Below are 21698 nucleotides of genomic sequence, written 5' to 3'. Positions count from 1 at the left end.
CAACAAGAATAGAGGTGGCATCAAGAATCTTCTGCTACACGTACAATATGTCCACCATGATCATATAAGAATGTAAGATCTACAAGAGTTCGGAGACCTCATACCTCTAAAACTAAAACTAAAACTTCCTGTAGTGTGCATACATACAACCGGTATACGTAACGCTACTGTTCTGTACTTTAACTTAAAGTACTTCAAAATGAAATATTTCATATTATACCAAATCATATTTTCTCTACGATGGCGGTGAAAAGGCTATTCATTATGACAAAACAGATACTATTATTAATACGCATAGTGTTATAAATTGTATAAAACGTTGAATAAGGTGGTGATTTTAGCACCAAGTACAGGTCCACATTTCGAGGACAATGCGCAATAACGTACACTTGTGACGTCACAAAATACCCCTCCCCACGCAACATTGGACTGTTCCAAATCACCCCTGTGGAACCTTTTAACAGTAACTGCTCACAAAACTGAACTAATATTGTGAATTGGTTCCACGCCGACACGGAGCTTGCCCAATATGCCCCGGATCCCTATGGAATAATGTACTTTTCCACAGTATCTCCAATGCATGGTTGTTGGAATCGCCAGCTCCTATTTTTCCGAAAGTGAAAAAAATCACCACACCTATTCAGAAAATGTTCATAGTGAAATTACTATGAAGCCATTTTTTTGTATTCAATTAGAGCATAAGTTTTGATATTTTTCAACAAGCAGCTGCGACTGCTATGCAGTAATAGTGTTTGTTTTCTTCAAGCTGAAAATTTAATCTTCGTCTTGTTTTGTTTGAGCCCCCACCTTTACTCTAGACATTTTCAATTTTTCTTAATTTACCGCCCCGTCGCTTTATGAAAAAAATCCCAGGACGAACACCTTAACTTGATTTAGCTTTATATATTTCATTTAAAACTGTTTTACTTTGTTTGCGATCAGCCATTCTTAGTACAGAGTGCATTGTACACACTTAAAAGTTTCAAAATAACACTAAGTTCGTCTGTTTGTGCTTGTGCGTCATCATGATTCAGTATCATGACTCATTGTTCCATCTCCCTGTATGGCTATCCCAGGGCCCTCACTGTCAATCATCCTGACATGACCTGTTGCTTTGGAAACGCATACGTCATACATCAAATATTTCTTACATAACTGACCAAGCAGTACAGCAGTAGTACAGCAGTCAGTATGGCTAGAATCTTCCAGAGTTTTTGTGTTATAGTTTTGGCCTTAGTCCCCAATCATGGGGGGCAGGCTTTAGCTATAGGATCCGGTGATTTTACTCACCACGAGGCTCTAGACGAGGAGGATAAGTTTCATTTGTTCTGGAAGTTTGATGAGGAGAAGATTGAGTTCGAAGCCCACGTGCAGACGACAGGATGGGTCGGGTTGGGTCTGTCCCCGAACGGAGGCATGCCGGGATCCGATATCGTCATCGGATGGGTTAAAGACGGGACCGCGCACCTAACGGTACGTACCCCACCGATAGCTACCAGGTGTTGCATCTATCTCCTCATGCGAAACGACTATCGAGGCATTTCAGCAGTTCACATAATGATGACACGCTAGTAACCTAGGTTTGGTATTTGCACTTTGCCCTTTTATAGAGGTTTACTTGAGCTAGATATGTCATGTAGTTTTAAAGAACACTTCTTAAAACTAGATATATATGCAAAAGAGAGATAGATATGCAAAAGTTAGGTGTGACGGGTCTTTCGGTGTAATATACTGGTAACCAGCTACTGCCGCACCGCGTGCCTGCGAAGCTGGTGTGTTACGCCGAAAGACGGTTATACCAGCTATATGGATACAGAAAGTGTGTTACGCTGGTGTGTTACACCGAAGGGCGGTTATACCAGCTATACAGATACAGATAGTTTTAGGTTTTTTCTAGGGAGGATTGGCCGAATAATTAAATCTCACAGCACTCTAGGCGAAATAAAGTCCGAAACATTTGCTTTTTATGACCCTTAATAGTATTGTGTACGATTTCCTGCGTTTTGTAGTTATTCATTGGTCGTATTGATTGAAGACTATTCGTCAACTACCGGCAAGGAACCTGTTGTGCCTATATAGCTAAATATGAGCGAAATATATCCAGAAAAATATGACTTTATAACTGGTTACAGGGATTTGAAATGGTTGACTTGAGCCAGATATGACATGTTAAAGCACACATTCCGCCTCCCCTGTCAAACACCCTGGCCTGGTCAAAGTTCTGTAGGTTTATTTTCTCTGCCGTTACAAATACAAATACAAATAGTATCGTCAGTTAGTCATTTATTCCACGCAGATAAGGGTCAATGAACTGTCACAGCTTTGAATACATCAAAATTTTACAGGTCACAAACAATAAAATCACTGGAGCGTAAGGTGGTATCTCACTGCACTTGCGTCACGCTTGCGTCACTGCGGAGTTCGAAAGATACTAGACGAATTTCAGAGATAAAGAACGAATTCTCTTACTTTTTGTGTAGTTTGTCGTCTTCTATGTCATACTTTTACGTATTACGCAATATCTAAATAATTAAAAAAATCGGTGAAAATAACAAAACATTGACACAGAGAACGAACCCCGCAATGGCGCAAGCTTGACGCAAGTGCAGTGAGATTCCGCCTTAACCGTACTAGGCCCGACTAGCCATGGGCCACTGTTGCTATTAGTGTACATGTTAACACATGCGTGTTCACGAGTGACCAAAAATAAACGAACAGTTGAACAGAAAAGAGAGGAATATCAAAACACCATTCTGCTCTCAAGCTTCCCTGTTAGTTGTAACATACTATATACCATTGCAGGACCGGTATGCCGACGCCAAGGCAGAACCCTCTGTGGACGAGAGTCAGGACTGGGAGCTGGTGTCTGGGTACGAGAACGGGACTCACACCGTCCTGAGGTTCAACAGGAAACTGACGACATGTGACGAGAGGGATCGCGTCATCAACGTACGTAACGTTACTGATGTCATTGTGGGAGAAATAGCTTCGCAAATTGCTATGTGTCGATAGTAGAATTGTGAATAGATACCGAGTTAGTAATGTTACATACTAGGGGTTGGTACCGGTACAGAAAAATTCAGGTGCAGCGACGGTCCAGTTCCAGAGGATCAGGTCCAGGTCCGAACCTGAACCTATCTGTGAAAATTTTGTGAATGGGCTATACTCAAAACAATGGTCCATTTCACTACAAAGGATTCTGTTTGATGCAGTGTCCGACGTCCATTGGCGTTTTTAAAGGATCCTATCTTCATGTAAACAAAACTAACTGGCTCTGTTTTAGACCAAGTTTCCCTGTAGAAACTTGGTAAAAATGACAATCACCTCTACTTCGCTCTTGTTATTTTCTTGGACCTGTAAGCCTCAAAACACGTGAACGCCAGCCGGATTGATATGTTCATTTTCGAATCTGTCCAACATCCGGTTCACTGATTTTTTTCAGGTCCGGTTTTTCTGGATCGGTCCAACAAGAAAACTCGGTTTTGTACCTGTTATGTTACATCGTACCAATACCCACCCCGATAACATACGTGTCGACAAATGTTTGCCGTACCAGGAGGATAGTAGTACCGTGAGTAGATAGATGTGTTGATACATACATGTCGACGAATGTTTGCCGTATCCAGGACGACACCTTGCGGGTGATATGGGCGTGGCATGACGAGGACCCTGAAGACGAGTCTGGGGTGAACGGCCCGACCTACCATGGGCCCAACAAGGGGGCCAGGGCTACACTTCTTCTGGAGAGGATCATCCCGGACCAGACAAGTTCAGTAGGAACAGCCTACACAGTTGATCTCCTCATGAACAATGTAAGGTTTATCTTCTTTCACTTTACTGTCATCTTCGAAAGACAAACAGTCCTAACATTCATGCCATCATGTCTGACATTCATGCGATGAAAACTCAAATCAAAATTAAAATTCTTGATACACTGGGAGGGAAGCGAGCAGGTAAAAATCCAGGCCACTACTATCTAATCCCCGTGAACCAACCTCTGCTTGGAGAATAGATAAATTCTGCGTAAGTCTAAACAATCTTCAAAGATCGTAATCGGCAGCGCTTTGGGCTCAGGCCCAAGAGGTGTGTCTTGTGTCCTTGGGAAAGGCACTTTCCTAACTTCACTCAGGTGAAAAATGAGTACATGGCTTAGGCTAGGGCCATTCCTCGGATACGATGTTAAATGGAGGTCCCGTACTTGTTCGGGGAGAGCCACACCTCGAGCACCCACCGCACTTATTGAAAAGAGTAGGGGTCCTTCCCGGCATGAGTGGATCAAACCTTACAGTCTGGTCTCCGGGTTGACATCTTGCAATTGTGATATTCACCTGTTATGTCAATCCTTCCAGAAATGTGGTAAAACTGAATAAAAGTATCATTTGCTTACAATAGTCAAATTGATACTTCAACTTAATTGTCAACTCACCACATATTACACAGTTAATTACAATCAAAACATTGTAGAAATTAGAGCTGTAACCAGTGCACAGTAGCAGTCACCATCCCATGCAATATCTTTGACACGACATAGCTAACGCTTGATAGTCAAAAATATAACCATTAATTTTTCTATCTGATATAACTTTAGGATTTTAACCGTAAAGGAGATACACATGGAACTAGGGTACCAGCATGTTATTGAATGTGTGACTGTTACACTTAATATCTTGTAACTTTACAACTTTATAATTTACATGTCACCAGGTCACAATTCCTAATCAAGACACGACGTACTGGTGCCATGTGTTTGAGATGCCTAAGCTGGGCGGCAAACACCACGTTATAAAGGTACGGGCGTGTGATAACGCTAGTTCACCTTTATCTGTGGGGTAACTTATATCCGTTGTTTTTCAAAACAGCACATTTATGTATATCAAGTCGTCGGACGGTTGTTTCGAATTGTAATATTTTCAAAATATAGCAGTTTGAACTCACATTTCGCATGATAGCCCTAAAACGCTGTTTTTTAAAGCAACGGATATAGGTTACCCCGCGGATAAAGGTGAACTAGCATTAATGATAAACACACAAGGCTGTGCACATTTCTTTCCGCTTGCTCTAAAGAATTTCCTACTTTCTATTCGATAGATAAATTTAACAACATTATTTGCCCACTACCAAAGAATGTTTATACCGCAGAACGATAGTGAAAATGCCACGCTAGACTCAATATGTTGACTTATTCCTATCGATAGATATTTATATGTGTGTGTTTATATATGCAGTAAGTAGTTTATAAACCTTACGAAAGTCGCTGTGTCAAAAAAGAGTTCATTTATTTCCCTCCCTCTCTCTCCCCTCCCCTCTCTCTTTCTCTCCTATCTCTCTCCCTCCCTCTCTTTCTATCCTCTCTCTCCTCTCTCTCACTCCCTCTTTCTCCCCTGCCCCTCTCTCTTTCTCTCTCTTAATCTCCTTCCCCCTCTCTCTTTCTCTCTTTCTCTCCTTCTCTATCCCTCCCTCTCTCTCCCCTCTCTCTTTCTCTCCTCTCTCTCCCTCTCTTTTTCTCTCCTCTCTCTCCCTCCATTTCTCCCCTGCCCCTCTTTCTCTTTCTTTCTCTTCTCTCTCCGTCCCCCTCTCTCTTTCTGTCCTCTCCCCCTCTTTCTCCTCTCTCTTTCTCTCTTCTCTCCTTCCCCTCTCTCTTTCTCTCTCTTTCTCTCTCTTTCTCTCTCTTTCTCTCTCTCTTTCTCTCTTCTCTCCCCTTCTCTCTCCCTCCCTCTCTCCCCCCCTCTCTCCTCTCTCTCTCTCTTTAACTTTAGGCTGAAGCAATCGTTCAACCTGGGAACGAAGGTACGGTTCACCATTTGCTGGTCTACACCTGTAAGAAGAACCCGAACATGACCATCATGCCAGAGGGACATCCGGGACATGAGTGCTATACTCCCAACATGCCCAGCGACTGGAGGGAGTGTTATCAGGGAAGCATCCTTGTGGCATGGGCCATCGGCTCTGGGGTAGGAACAAGTTTGAACTCCATGTGGTCCGATATAATAGATGAAGGGATGCTGAATAAGTATTCGCTCGAATTTGCAGTACGAATCTTATAAAAAAACGCACCATGCGAAAACGTTAACGAACCTTATGTGATCCGCACGAATCTCACACATGAGTTACGCAGTCTTTTTATGCAAACGTAGGAGCATCTTCGGTGGATAGTTTTAAAGAATACTTGCAAATTAAGCGTGACAGGTCCTTCAGCTTAATATAACAAGCTGCTGACGCGCCGAATGCCTGCGAAGCTGGTGTGTTACGCCATTTATACCGACTATACACATGTAGATACAGATACACATACAGAAGCCGGCGGACCGCTACGGAGGTTTACGTAAAAGAATGCGTATCATATAAGATTCGTGCGTATCACATAACGTTCGTACTTTTTCTCTGCACATCCGTGTAGGTAGCGTTTCTCACTGCAGCTGTTTTTAACAAGTCATGATCACTTCTTTTTGGTCTCCAGGATCAGGTTTACCCCGAGCATGTTGGTTATCCCATCGGTGACGAAGACGACAGTGGTTACGTACTGATGGAGATGCACTACGACAACCCTCTGTTGACTTCAGGTCAGAGTTTTCCATAGAAGTTTGGAAATCGATGACTGCTTCAAAACCTTTCCGGATCACATTTATTTTTATTTCTTGTTTCACTGAGAAGCCTTCGGCAACGCTCGTTCACATGTAGTATTCGTGAAGGGTATGGCTTCTCCTTTATGGTCCATTGTTACTCTGTGACCGGAGGGTAACCTCCGATGACAGAGTATTGTTTTTGTCAGATGTGATGAGTGTTTGCATCTGTATCTCTATTTTCCCTTTGCCGCATTCGTATGTAGTTTCGCATGTCGTCTGCACTCAGTTGCACGATGATGCACGTTGTTTGTTTTAATCGATGTAATAATTGCAAAAATCACTGCTATATTCCTGGCCATCTATGAACCCCATAAACTTTACTTTTGGTCAAGCAACTACCTTTCTGACTTGTAAGAGTCAGATGAGGCATTTGCTGGACAAAAATGTAATCTAATCCTTGACCTCAATGGACTATACATTCTGATTGAAACCTCCTTGAAACGTGACATGATAGATTACCTTCCTCATTAGAATGATCACTTAGTCTAGCACGTTAAGAAAAATATGTGCGACGACTGCTTAATTTTTCCCAGATAAATATTTTCCGAGAATTCGTCAAGGTAACATTATATGTTACCCCCCGCGCACACAGGTATCCAGGACAGTTCAGGCATCAGACTGACATACACGCCCGAGCTGAGGGACAATGACCTGGGAACCTTAGAGGTGGGGGTGCTGGTGAACAAGTACCACGTCGTCCCTCCACGTGTCCCCGAGTTTACATCAGCAGGATTCTGCAACTCGCAGTGCTTGAACGCGGTAAGTACAGACGGAGAACAATCTGGCTTTGGTCATGAGTTTTACCTGGCTATAGAAAACCAAGTCCGTGTGCATCTGGTACAATTTGCAGTTTCCACCCTACCACACAGGGTTGACTCTTGCTGCAATGCCTTACTGGCTGGCACTAAGATGGACGAACTATCTGCCCTAGCTGTTAGACTCAACCTCGATGTTATTGCTGTATCAGAAACTTGGTTGGGAGATCCTGTTGATTCTTTTGCAATTTCTCTTGACGGTTTTCAGTTGCCAGTCCGTCGTGACAGAAATAGGCATGGTGGCGGTGTCCTCATTTACATATCTGACCAGATAGCGTACAAGCGACGCTTAGATCTGGAATCACCGTCTGTCGAATGCATTTGGCTTGAACTCTTTGTAGGACGCAGCCGTTTACTCTTTTCTGTCTACTACCGGCCACCTGGCCAGGATTCCAAAACTGTTGATGAATTTGTTGACTTGTTTAGTGACTCAGTATTCACAGCTGAATCCTCTCAACACGATGGCATCATTGTCACAGGTGACTTTAATGCCAAACACGAGGCATGGTGGGCCCATGACCCAATCACTTCGGTCGGCACAAAACTATTGCAAGCTTCTAAAATGTTAAATCTCACACAGGTGATAAAGGAGCCAACGTGCGATTTGTCACGGTCTCCCTCCCTGATTGACCTTCTATTCATCAACGAGAAAAACTTATCAAGTCTACCTCTGTGTTATCTCCCCTCTCCGGATGCCACCATAGCCCTATTGTCGCTACTATTAACTTGTCACTCAGGCCCCCTCGTCCTTATGTCCGTACCATCTGGGATTATTCCAAAACCGATCACAGCTTGCTGGCACTCTTCTCGTCTGAGCCAATATGGCATGAAGTTTTCTATTGTGATACTGTTGAAGAAGCTAGCAAGAAGTTGATGGAACTGATTTTGGAAGCCAAAATTAAAAGTGTGCCTCATAAGGACATTCTCGTTAGACCTCGTGACAAACCTTGGATTTCACCTGACATTAGACGCTTAATGCACCAGAGAGACAAGTTGCATAAGAAAGCCAAGTTAACGAACAGCCCTATTCATTGGTCTTCATATCGTCTTATTAGAAATAAACTTGTCCATCAGTTATCACTAGCCAAGTCTAATTATCACAACCGCCTGGTTGCTTCCTTAAGTAGTCCCCCCTCATCCAACAAAAAGTGGTGGCACATTGTGAAACATTTCTACCAAAGTAAAGTTAATTCTACTATTCCACCGCTTAAGTATGGCAACTGTTTTATAACCGATTCAAGAGAAAAGGCAACTATGTTTAATTTGTATTTCTCTTCTCAGGCCTCAGTGGATGACTACAGTGCTAGACTTCCACCCCTTGATTTCCTTACTAGTGCTCGTCTTACACAGTGTGTTACATCAGCTGCTGAGATAGAACTTTATGTCTCAGATTTAGAAGTATCTAAAGCATGTGGCTATGATAATGTAGACAATCGTTTTCTTAAATCCATATGTCCCTATATCTCTGACAAAATTGCATATGTTTTTAACTTGTCTCTAAATCACGGAGTCTTCCCTGAATCCTGGAAAAGAGCAAATGTGGTACCAATTTTCAAAAAGGGGGACCCCGAGGATGTGTCGAATTACCGACCTGTATCCCTACTCCCCTGTTTGTCTAAAATCCTTGAAAAAAATGTATTTAAACACTTGTACAACCACCTGATGTCCCAAAACTTATTATATTCTCTCCAGTCTGGATTTATCCGTGGAGATTCAACAGTAGGCCAACTTGTTTGTGTAACTGACAAAATTCTTGAAGCTCTTGACTCTAATAGAGAGGTCCGAGCGGTTTATTTAGATTTTTCACGTGCATTTGACAAAGTTTGGCATAAGGGCATTATTTTCAAGCTTCAAAGAAATGGGGTCGAGGGTCCGGTCCTAAATTGGTTCCACAGCTATCTTTCTGATCGTGTACAAAGAGTAGTTATAGATGGCCAGCACTCAGATTGGTGTAATATTCGCGCAGGCGTACCACAGGGTTCTGTATTAGGCCCCCTCTTATTTCTTGTTTACATCAATGATATGGTGGACGATTTATCATCTTGCCCATTTCTCTTTGCAGATGATAGTTCTTTAGTAGATATAGTGGATAGCCCAACCAAAACTGCGTCAAGTCTAAATTCTGATCTTAGTAAGATATCATCTTGGGCTTCCACGTGGCTTATGAAACTGAATCCTTTAAAAACTGAGGAAATGTGTTTTTCCAGGAAAATCGATCCCCCTTGCCATCCTCCCCCTTTTCTTGACAACTGTGTCATTCAATCTGTAAAAGACCACAAGCACATTGGTGTTTTTCTCACGTCCACCATGTCTTGGGAAAAACATATTACACACATGATTGCCAAAGTATCAAAACGTGTGTCCACACTGAACAAACTTAAATTTAAATTGCCACGACATGTACTCGAAGTTATCTACAAGTCCTTCATTCGTCCACTTCTTGAATACGCCGACATAGTATGGCATGGCTGCACTATATCGGACTCCCGACGTATAGAGAGAGTACAATATGATTGCTCACTCACAGTATCTGGTGCTGTGAGAGGATCCTCATATTTGTCACTCCTTTCTGAACTTGGGTGGGAAAACTGTCTGACCGTCGCCATATTCACTCTTTGTCAATGTTTCATAAAACTGTTCATGGTCACACTCGTCAGTATCTTCAGGAGTTGATCACTCCTGAAGTCTCTGCCTCTACTCCCTACAGGCTCGTTCTCATTTTAATGTCGAAATGCTGTCGCCTGACTTTACGGCTTGATATGGAGAAAATTATAGACAATATCACTGGCTCCTTCATTTTTCCATATTCCCTGTAATGTTTTACAAAAGATGCACAACAACATTCGTATTGGTTGATGGCTTAAACGGTTATTATAGCCACGAGTCGGGTTTCACACCCTAAAAAATGGCTGTCGCCTGAGAAGAAACGAAGAATTCAAATAATAGCCAAAAATGTAACAATTCAGTTCCTAGAATGATTGTTCGGCAGGTGAAACCAGCTACCAAGGCCCTCTGCACGATCACGTCAGATCGCTCCTGTCACTGATCTTGGAGGCTGTGTGAGGTGGTTTATGCCTGTCGCCAGATTCTGTAACAAACGTTACCACCACGAGTACGATGGTTGCCACGGTTTTATTATTCACGTATAAGACTGGAAATGACCATTTTTGTGACGCTGTACAGTTTTTCTGGCTTCCTAAAGAAACAAGAAAGGGTTGTTGACTGTTATTTGTATCCCACCTTGCTTAACAAAATGTTGCACGGAAATGACTGTAACAAACGTTACCATTGTTCCATGCTGTCTAAGCTTTCTATTTGACCTGGTGTAAAAAGCTGCCCACTTTTCAAATGTTCCATGGGACATCCACTTATACCTAAATGATGTAGTCAATAAGGTAAGTCCTTTAGAAGAAAACAGGGTTAAGTTTACTGTTGTAACAAACGTTACCGGTAACGTTTGTTACATGCCCTGTAATGTATTACCAATGGGACCGAAAATAATAAGTTGCCATTTTTTGGCTTTGGTTAAAAGAGGAATTTTCCTAAAGAACCAGGTAGTTTTCACTGAAAATGAAGCCGATTTATTTTTCGACCAAAAAAATGGCATTTTCGACATTTCAATGAGAACGAGTGTACAACCTTCGTAACAAACACAATTTACAGCCACCGACTTGTACCACAACTCGTTACCAAAGGTCCTTTATTCCGTATTCTACATATCACTGGAATGGTCTTGATATAGCTGTAAGGTCATTTAATCCTTCAACATTCAAAAACTACGTAATAAAATTGGTTCGCCCTTCCCCTAACACACATTTTAGTCACGGCCCCAGGTACGCCTGCGTTTTATTCACACGCCTCCGCATCGGGACCTGTAGTTTGAACTTTAGCTTATATACACGTAATTTAATCGATAGTCCTTCTTGTAGCTGTGGCTCCCGATGTGAAAGCGTTGTCCACTATTTATTGTACTGCCCTAACTACAACCAACTTAGAAAAACCCTTCTCTGCAATCTTCAAGGCCTTTTAACCCTTGATTTGAAAACTATGTCTGACCCAGTCTTAACTCAACTTTTACTCAGGGGTTCACCCACTTTACCAACAGAAACAAATACCCATATTATGCAGATTACACAGACATACATACTCCAGACCAACCGTTTTCAGTCTGATTGAACATTTTGCTTTAAATCTTGTATGTATATTTATTTATTGGATCCGTCACCCCACTGCTGTACTACTGCTTTATTTGATCTCACATTGTTTTGTCCTTTGTTTATTTTATTTTCAAATGTCCTAGTGGTAATGTTAATATTAGCTTTGCTAGAGTGCATTTACCACTGTGTCTTGTCTTATATGACTTGTATACCAATAAAAAAAAATTAAAAAAATGCCTTACTACATCAACCCTGCCTTTTCAGCCTCAAAAAATGGTGAATATTAATTAACTGATGAATATTAATGAGCTTGCTTGATTTGTCGTGGGCTAATAAGCGTTCACATGGCAATTTTCGGCGCGGCGTCCACAAAGATCTGTCTATTTTTGCGTGATGATAATAATTTTTGGTACCTGAAACTGAAAGCAAGTCTGGACGCTGAAAGAACTGTGAAACGTTATGCCGTTACTGTAATATTGCTCTTGAATATTAAGGAGACGACTTATATGGCACCTGTGGACAACACTAAGGCATTTCTCTGATTGGCTGACAGTTAGTTAGTAACCACGCCCGTAGTACTGTTTTTCGGAGGCTGAAAAGGCAGGGTTGATATCGTAAGGCATTGCCCTGGCGAGAGTCAACACTGTGTGGGAGAGTGGCAGTTTTGTGCTAAAATAATGTGAGAACTCTGAGCTGCCTGACAGACACAAAACCTCTCTTCTCTAGTTCCTGGAGGAGCAGGGACAGCCTATCCACATCATCGGTGTTAACCTGCATTCTCACCTGCTGGGGGTTAAGCTGAACGCCCGGCTGATCCGGGACGGCGTGGAGACTGACATCGTGCGGGACAACAACTACGACTTCAACCTGCAGTTCACGAGAATGCTGAAGGAGGAGCTCACAATCTACCCCGTGAGTTAACGCTAGTTCACCTTTATCCGCGTTGGTACATCCGATCCCTCGATCTCGGAAGTTAAGCAACGCGAGGTCCGGACAGTTCTTGGATGGGGGACCAACCAAGGACGTCCGGATTGCTGTAGCCTCACGAAGCTTTCCACGAAATCGTCTTCCGGGAGGGACGTAAAACGGGGGTCCCGTGCTCGAGGAGGTGTCACGTTAAACAGCCTCATTACCCACACTTTGGGTACCTACTGGCTGCAAAATACACCCGATATTATTATCATTATTATCCACAAGTCAACCTATATCCGTTGTTGTATCAAACTGCAATATTTCCAAATGATGTGGTTACTTTTACCCATTGTTATATAAGACTGTCATATTTTCAAAATAATGCCGTTTGAAACCAACGTCCATCGACTTGATACCCCTAGATACCCTGCTCTTAATACCCCGTCACATGTAGCGAAAATCGATCAGACGACGAGTCTGCGAGCTCTAAATTACGAGGAGGCATGACCCTGATGCCGACGAAGAAATGGCAGAGTTCCCCCCTTTCCGTGACGGGGTATCAAGACAACGGATATAATTTACCCTTCGGATAAAGGTTAACTAGTGTTATCAACATTTTTGTGAAATTTCCACATTCGCAGTAAATGAAATCAAAGGATTTTGGGTATAAATATATATCGCAAGCAAATGATAATCCTGTTGCAATCATCAATATATATCAGGTATATAGAACAAGTCATTTCCAGCAAAAAACACCCCTCACAGCACTAGAAAGAAACATCCTTTTTCCCATTTTTGATGCAATAGCTGGTGTACTTCTCAACGAGTGATATTCTTAAAGCCAGGCTTACTCGTTCTCTGCTATCCTCTGTACCTTGTCTTCAGGGGGACATTCTAATCACAGAGTGCGTCTACGATTCGTCACACAAAGACTCCATTGTCTATGTAAGTAGACCTTTCAATCTTAACATCTTTCTGTTGTTGCTGCCTTATTGGACCAAACTGAAACAGGTGAAAACATTACAGATATCATTTGTGCAAATAAGAATTTGCGTACTCAAGGTGAAAGTGCCATGAGTCCATAGTGGTTAATGGTGGGGTTACCTACTTGTGACAAATGTAACTTAGTTTATTGTATACACCACGATGCATAGATTATGTAAATGTGCAAGTCTTTTGCATAATTTATGATAGAATGGGAACGTGGAATTTTGTTAAACGAAACGAGTAACACCCATACAATATATCTATTCTCGGTTAAGAAGGCCATCATCAGCAAAATAGAGTACGCTTATTACAGCCTTATTTGCATAACCAATGAGACAAAAATGAAACAATAAATCTACAAAATTCCACCATTTGAATATCTAATTAGAAAATAGCATTACACCTAAGTGCTTTATGGAGGGAATTCGTTAGTGGCAGTATCTACAAGTTAATCAGACAAAATGTGAACATGGATCCTCAAACATAAATCATGAAAATCAAAACCATAATTTGCATATTTGAAAATAGCTTTCTTTTCTACGATAAGGTTTTCATACTTTGGGTAGACAACACCATTCATATTTTGTATATGCAAATGAGAAAATTACCTAATCAATAAGATGATACATTGGTTATAAAATCAAGCTTAACATCGTTTGGCGAAGTATGAAGTCATGGAACTTTAGTTACTTTTATTTAGGGCGGTCTCGGTACACCACAAGAGATGTGTGAGGGCTTTTTCCTGTACTACCCGAAGTTCAACCTGAGCAGATGCGACAGTATGGTAAACATTGGCCACACTGTCGGCTACGCTGGAGTTCAAGATTTTACATTGTGAGTATAATGAATTAGTGTTATGTCAGTAGTCTCAACGGGTCTACCGAAAGTGCGAAAAGGAACGACAAGGAACCAAAAGGAACGAAAAGGAATAAAAAGGAAAGTACCGAAAGTGCGAAAGGGAACGAAAAGGACAGTACCGAAAGTGCGAAAAGGAACGAAAAGATCGGATAAGAACGCACTTTCGGTACTTTCCTTTTCGTTCCTTTTCGTTCCTTTTCGCACTTTCGGTACTTTCCTGCACGAAATGGCACGAAAAGCGTTCCTTTTCGCACTTTCGCTACCGAAAGTGCGAAAAGGAACGAAAAGGAACGAAGTATGAAGCAAATTCAAATAAAATCGATGGTAATATTAGGAAAAGGTAAACTGTGATCGGCAAATGCATTTTGCGGCTTGTTCCACGAAATTCCTATAGCAATGGTTCAATGGAGGAATTAATATTGATGAGACCTATCTATGCATATCTATGTTCATGTACGTGTTAATGTGGTTATAACATTCCTTAGAATATCCATATTACATTTATATTATAAAATTTCACAAGAAGAAATGGATTATGTTGAGAACGATTGCGCATATTTTATCATAAAAAGCCATGCTATGTGGATATAGTTGTTTAAAAAATGCAATGATAGTAAAGTTACAAGTATATGTATTGCACAATTTGTAAGAACTTGACCTTAGAGAAATATAGGTCGAATGTTCGAACCCAGGGAAGTCGACGATAGGAAGTTCGAGCCCAGCATGTTGGGAATTATTCTTCCTTCCTTTTTTTCACACTTTCATTAATATCAATACAACGCCTTAAATTCGTTTTGCAACCAGGACATCTAAACCCGGCATTGGGATTTTTTTATCATCAGCGAGGGCCTGATGTCGGTCGCAAGAAGCAGAAATTTATTTGTATTGAATATGACGGAAAATTGTTGACAGAAATTGTATTTCCCAATATCCTTTGCACAAATTCCTCACGTTGGCACCTTTCTTCCCGCCAAAATGATGAATACTCATTGTACAACTTGATGAAATCTCTTTGGTACAATGTATATATGTCTCTCATTTTACAGCTTTTCTTTCGTTGTGAACGAGCGAGAAGATATGTCTCCAGTCTCCAGAAAACCATGTTGTTGGCCCTGTTGAAAGGAGCTGTCATGCTCGTCGTGGGGCAGCAGTTTATTAGCATATCTTTCCTGACCGGATTTCGCGGGTCATTTGCATGCGGCGCTCCCCTCTAGGGAGAATAAAAGCCACCCAAATACAACAACAACGTTACAATCTTGCCTCATCCTGAAAATGTATAATAATCGATATTCATCTACCACCCACTGAATTTTAGTCCTTACTTTCTTATCTCAGTTCCGTTTCTTTGTATTTCGCAGATCTTCAAAGAATAATTTAGCCACACAAAAACAACAGCCTGAAACAGCGCTGTAAAAATTTGATAATGTCAAATTCTCGGTAAAATAAAACACGTTTCATAGGCTTCTAACGCCCGCAGTACCGATTCCTTATATTCTCATTGATTTTATTTAAGTTTGCTTCATACTCCGTTCCTTTTCGCTCCTTTTCGCACTTTCGGTAGCGAAAGTGCGAAAAGGAACGAAAAGGAAAGTACCGAAAGTGCGAAATCCTTTTCGTTCCTTTTCGTTCCTTTTCGCACTTTCGGTACACCGCGCAAATGCATATGAAACGGGCTTTATTTTTGCATTTTCTTTCCCTTTCGTTCCTTTTCGCTCCTTTTTCGTTCCTTTTCTTTCGTTTTCGCTCCTTTCCGTTCCTTTTCGCACTTTCGGTACACCGGTCTCAGCACGCCATAGGGCAAAAATGATGGTCCATACGACGAAGACCCTTCTTTGCAAAATGCTGTGTTTACCTGAGCACGGATGTGAACAGTACATTTTACATTGCATTTTAGCTATGTTGGACATTCAACAACTAGAAATTTGTTTGTTTTAGCTATCAATGTTTGGGTCATGTGTCATGGCTATAAAACCAACGGAACTAAAAGTTGCAAGTTTTCCGGCAAAGCCATTGCACATGTTTCTTGTATAGGTGGGATCAGACGTGCGTGTATCAGATGTGAGGTTCGTATGGAGCCTATACCAGGCTAAACAAGTCGTTGGAAAAATAGTAGAAATTGGACAAACAAAACCAATCAATGACCAAGCTAACTCATTTGGAATGGTATATGTCTAGATCTGTCCAATTTAAACTATTTTGCCAGTGACCTGTGGAGCCTGGTAGAGGCTAAGACGTCTATACGGACCTCATACGGACTTGAATTTATACGGACATGTTATCCAACCTTATGTATTAGTAAGAGTTATCCATTTGGTGTATACAGTGGTGGCAGTTTTTATGCTGATATCGACATCACGGCCCCTGCACACATGGTCAATATGTCCTATGAGGAAGTGATGGCGGCAGTGCAGTGGACACCAGAGAACGGACAGATCTTCTCTGACTACCTGATGAATTCAACCTTCTACTCGACTTGTCAGGGCACCCACCAGTCTAATGTCGATATTGTAAGAGCAACTACATTGAAATGATATGTATTAAAAATGATTATTGATAATTTCTTATTGATCGACAATCACTAAATCTGATTGATAATGAAATTGTTATGGAAGCTCATCTGTGTTGGTAGTACTCATAGTACAATGCTAAACTTTCTTCCAACACAAAAGTACACAAGGATCAAATTTTCAATGACCACTGTCACCTTCTTCAGGATCAATACTGATGACCAATCACTTCAGAACGTAAACTCACGAGAGTGATGAAATCTTTTTGCCACTTAGTTTATGGATAATGTTAACTGTATGTATTATATTATTTTATGTTTGACATGATATGTATGGGAGGAATGGGACTCAACATGTCTTTGTTCTTCGTGATATCATAATCTTCTAACAGTAACACCTTTCTCCTTTGATATCGGGAAAAATAGGATAGTCTGAGAGGGTGGGCCGACCCCTTTCCCCGCGGAGTCAAGCGGGCTACAGAAGACATCTGCAGCCGGAGCTCTACACCAACCCCGGACCCTGTGGGCGGCTCTACAGCATTACGGCCACGGTTCGCTGCAGTTTATGCTTTCGCCACTTTCCTCTTGTCACTTGCAATTATGGGGTAAAACGTAAGGTGGCCTCCATGAACGGCAACCGTCGAATGGAAAGCCATCAGTGCCACAGGAGTAGAGTGAACTATTTGTTCAAAGAGAATAAAGCATATGCAAAACTGACATGACTGAAATATTGTTATGTTTAGGTAGTAGTTTAGCTTGATAGGAACACTAGCCTGGGGTGGTTAAGCGAGATCTTTGAAAGTTCCCAGTAGAAAAGAAACAGAATTCTTCATTAGAAACAAAAGGCGCACCCACCCCGAACTGCGTCGATTCTTCAGTTATCTCTCAGTTAAAGAGCGCAGAAAGGAAAGAGACTGGAAAATAGACTTGTCATTCTTCTTCTTCTTTCGTTTGAGGATACCAACTTCAACTTGCTGAAGACTGAAGACTTTGTAGCTTATATATTCATTTTTCACTTGAGTGAAGTGAGGAAAGTCGTGTAAAGTGCCTTTCCCAAGGGCACAAGATCAGTGACATGGCGGAGTTCGAAATCAGGATCTTTTGGGCCTGAGCCTAACGCGCTGCTGATTGCGCCACGCGATCTCAGGAACAATTAATTGCCATTAATTGTCCCAAGGTCCCACTGAATAGATTTTATGCCAGATTCGTGCTAAACCCCTGGGCACACAAACGCCTTACTCCTTGATCCAAAACAAACGGGGACTACCTTGGACCCCTGTCGCAGTTGGGTTGGGTTGTGCACCGTTCAGCACCAAGGACAGGTCCACATTATGAGGACACCTGTATACACTACAACATGCACCTGTGACGTAACAAATTACATGAAATATGAAATACAGGTAAGACCGACTAGATACACTCACACAATTGTGTACAAAACTAGATTTAACACAGTATTGTTCTACGAATGTCTAAGAAAAGGTCACGGAAGGTGTTCCAGAACATTGATTTTGCGTCATAGAGCGCCATCTAGCACCAAGGACAGGTGTGTCTACCTGTTTGTGAATGGTTTTCAGCAAAAGGGACATGCGTGTTTATCTGTGTGTGGATTGTGTTCAGCACCAGGAACAGGTACGTTTACCTGAGTGGATGGTGTTTAGCACCAAGGACAGGTGTGTTTACCGGTGTGTTGATGGTGTTCAGCACCAAGGACAGATGTGATTGACTGTGTGGATGGTGTTCAGCACCAAGAACAGGTATGTTTACCTGTGTGGGTGGTGTTTAGCACCAAGAACAGTCGTGTTTACCTGAATGGATGGTGTTCAGCACCAAGGACAGGTGTGTTTACCTGTGTGTGGATGGTGTTCAGGAACAGGTACGTTTACCTGAGTGGATGGTGTTCAGCACCAAGAACAGGTATGTTTACCTGTGTGGATGGTGTTCAGCACCAAGGACAGGTGTGTCTGCCTGTGTGGATGGTGTTCAACACCAAAGAAAGGTGTGTCCACCTGTGTATATATTGTGTACACCACAGGGACAGGTGTGTTTACCTGTGTGTGGATGGTGTTCAGCACAAGGACAGGTCTTTTGAAAACTTTAAGGTGTGTTGTTGCCTTGAGCATATAGAACATCTCTACAGTAACAAGCTCTACTGTTGTCAGCACTGATTTGAATAGCACATAATAATAGTGTACTTCATAAAGGTATATCACAGTGAACATTAATATATAACCAAGATGATGCAACTTATACTTAGCGATCAATAGTGTGTATTTGGACATCTATATTAAAGTACAGACATTTCAGGATAACTGACAAGGCCAAACTTCAAAACTGTTGGAGACATGCTTGCAACAAGTCCAGTTTACTCAAATGCTATAGTAGAACTTGTAAAGATATAAATGTACAGTTTTGTAATCACAAAGAATTGTATAGTAAAATGACATGTAGCAAGCTCGAATTCCTTCAAACTTGCCTTAGAAGATGAATTCCCCTCTATTCACAGCGAACATAAATATACATGAAACATACCTTTATGATATAAACAATTTTGAAATTCGAAAAGCGATTACTCAGTTAAGAATCAGCAGCCATAAATTGAATATTGAAACAGGTAGATATTACAATGTAGCCCCTGACCAAAGGTTCTGTCCTTTCTGTCCAAAGCATATTGAAGATGAATTTCACTTTTTAATGGAATGCTCTAGATACGCTATTTTACGTAATGAGCTATTTACATTTCTTGAATCCAGTACAGCAGATTTCAAGAGACTCGATGCTACAGACAGATTTGTATATATCTTTGGATGCCACGACTCCCATAATGCAAGGATAGGCAAATATATCAAAGACTGCTTTGCTATTAGAAAGAGTAATGAATCTCATGTATAGCCCAACTCGATTGTAACACTATATCAAAGACTAATGTGTCAGCCCTTCTTGTTACGTTAATTAGGATATCAAGTCTTATTCTCTACACCTATTTTGTACTTTGTGTAACAGTCGTTGCCATACTTTGTACCATGTACAAATGTCGAGCAATAAAGTTCTATCTATAATATATAACCAAGATGATGCAACTTATACTTAGCGAACTTAGTGTGTATTTGGACATCTATATTAAAGTACATTTCAGACATTTCAGGATAAATGACAAGGCCAAACTTCAAAACTGTTAGAGCTTTGTTTGCAACAAGTCCAGTTACATAGATTCAATAGTAGGACTTGTAACTATATACATGTACAGTTTTGTAATCACAGAGAATTGTATAGTAAAATGGGGCAAGCTCAAAATCCTTCAAACTTGACTTTGAAATACGTAGATCCCCAAACACACGAATTTATGAAGGTGACGTAACAATGGCACATTCTTTTATTCGAATCTAGCCGTTGGCGACCATTTACAATATCTACAGTCAGTACTGTACAATGTACATGTTAAGTGTATACAAAGACAGCATGCTCCAAAGATAATTTTGATACAAAAATAGCACTTTTTGTTTGAAAACAAGCTTGATAAAATTTCAAAGGCACCTCATAGCCATATTCATAGAGTGGTTCTTACAGTGGGGTTGGACCAATTCATTCTTTAGTGAAGGAACATGATTTGTTTGAGTAATCTTACAAAACTACAAAAGGTATTTTATGTGATACCCTCTGTATTATAACTTATATGCAGGCTCCCAGACTAAGCGCGGCTGGAGCATTGTCCAAACAGAGAGTGCTAGTTATGCAAATTTTGGCTTAATTTGCATACTTTAATGAGGAAAATCTATATTTACAGTGTTTTCCATTATAGGACTCAAATACATTTAACACATGTAGTACCAACCTTGTAAATAAATACATGATTTGCATAATTAATGTGAAAGTGCCCTAATTCTTCTTAGTCAACATTGTCACCTGTGTAAGTTAACTAAAGGTGTACATAACCAAGCATAAACAATGCAGACGTGAAAGTCATTTGCATCAGAATATTTCATAGAGGTATGAGGTCTCCGAACTCTTGTTGTGTTCCAAGAGCTGTCTCTCGTTTTTCCTGCTTACGTCCTATCTACTATTTGCTAGGTTGGCAAAATCGTTTTTTTTTGGTCATTCTTTCATACCTCGTGATGAAAAGTAAGGTTTTGTTTAGAAGTTCTAAACAAAATCTTACTTTTCATCACTTTCATCATATACACCATATTGTAATGCAAGCCCACCCGCACCCTGTTGAGTTCTCTAGGCAACTGGTATTGATTCGAAAATGATCCATTTTTGACAAAATCGAGATAAATTTTCTAATATTCAAATAACAAACTGAAGGTTATGCATATGGCTGTGCCTTCGTCTTACCAAGTCATGAACAAACTGTGACGCTAACATGAACATTCCATAGTCAACGAGACAATAAATGTTTGACGAAGTACAAGAAAGACTAGTTCGATTATTCATAACTGTTACTGTTTATTTGCACACACGTATAGATACAACGCATTATGAGAAATGAAGCAAGTACAGACAGAAAGTTAAGAGGCTTATATATTCTCCACTCTTATAAGCAATAGAATGTATGAACATATGATAATTCAAACAGACTTTCATTTCAATCCTTAATCAAGTATACCTATAAACTAACATAGGTGGTCATAAGCATCAAAATTGAAACATAATTTAACTGTAACTCAGTATAATTTACAAACGAGAATAAATCATACTGAGTTACAGTTAAATTATGTCTCAATTTTGATGCTTATGACCACTTATTTATAGGTATACTTGATTCAGGATTGAAATGAAAATCTGTTTGAATTATCATATGTTCATACATTCTAAGTTTCAAAAGACCCGTCCTTGGTGC

The 21698-nt window shown here is 40.8% G+C and overlaps 1 protein-coding gene across 1 annotated transcript; it reads left to right on the top strand.

Annotated features, from left to right (window-relative positions):
- Positions 1-1148: 1148 nt before the first annotated feature.
- On the top strand, positions 1149-17575 carry LOC118410726 (DBH-like monooxygenase protein 1 homolog). Its single transcript, XM_035812499.1, has 12 exons — positions 1149-1473; positions 2803-2949; positions 3627-3812; positions 4705-4788; positions 5757-5951; positions 6458-6560; positions 7216-7382; positions 12322-12507; positions 13393-13452; positions 14195-14328; positions 16676-16859; positions 17285-17575. Exons 1-12 carry the CDS (start codon positions 1192-1194, stop codon positions 17465-17467), a joined length of 1911 nt encoding a protein of 636 aa, XP_035668392.1. The 5' UTR covers positions 1149-1191; the 3' UTR covers positions 17468-17575.
- The last annotated feature ends 4123 nt before the right edge of the window (positions 17576-21698 follow it).

This window comes from Branchiostoma floridae, chromosome 1, assembly GCF_000003815.2.
Source record: "Branchiostoma floridae strain S238N-H82 chromosome 1, Bfl_VNyyK, whole genome shotgun sequence".
NCBI lineage: Eukaryota > Metazoa > Chordata > Leptocardii > Amphioxiformes > Branchiostomatidae > Branchiostoma > Branchiostoma floridae.
Note: the sequence above shows the minus strand (reverse complement) of the source record. Positions and strands in the feature narration are given on the sequence as shown.

Excerpts from the sequence above, each read along its gene's own strand:
- LOC118410726 (XM_035812499.1), top strand. The coding sequence starts at position 1,192 with ATGGCTAGAATCTTCCAGAGTTTTTGTGTTATAGTTTTGGCCTTAGTC. Across the intron at positions 12,508-13,392 it reads AGGAGCTCACAATCTACCCC|GGGGACATTCTAATCACAGA; the intron begins GTGAGTTAACGC and ends CCTTGTCTTCAG. Across the intron at positions 13,453-14,194 it reads ACAAAGACTCCATTGTCTAT|GGCGGTCTCGGTACACCACA; the intron begins GTAAGTAGACCT and ends ACTTTTATTTAG.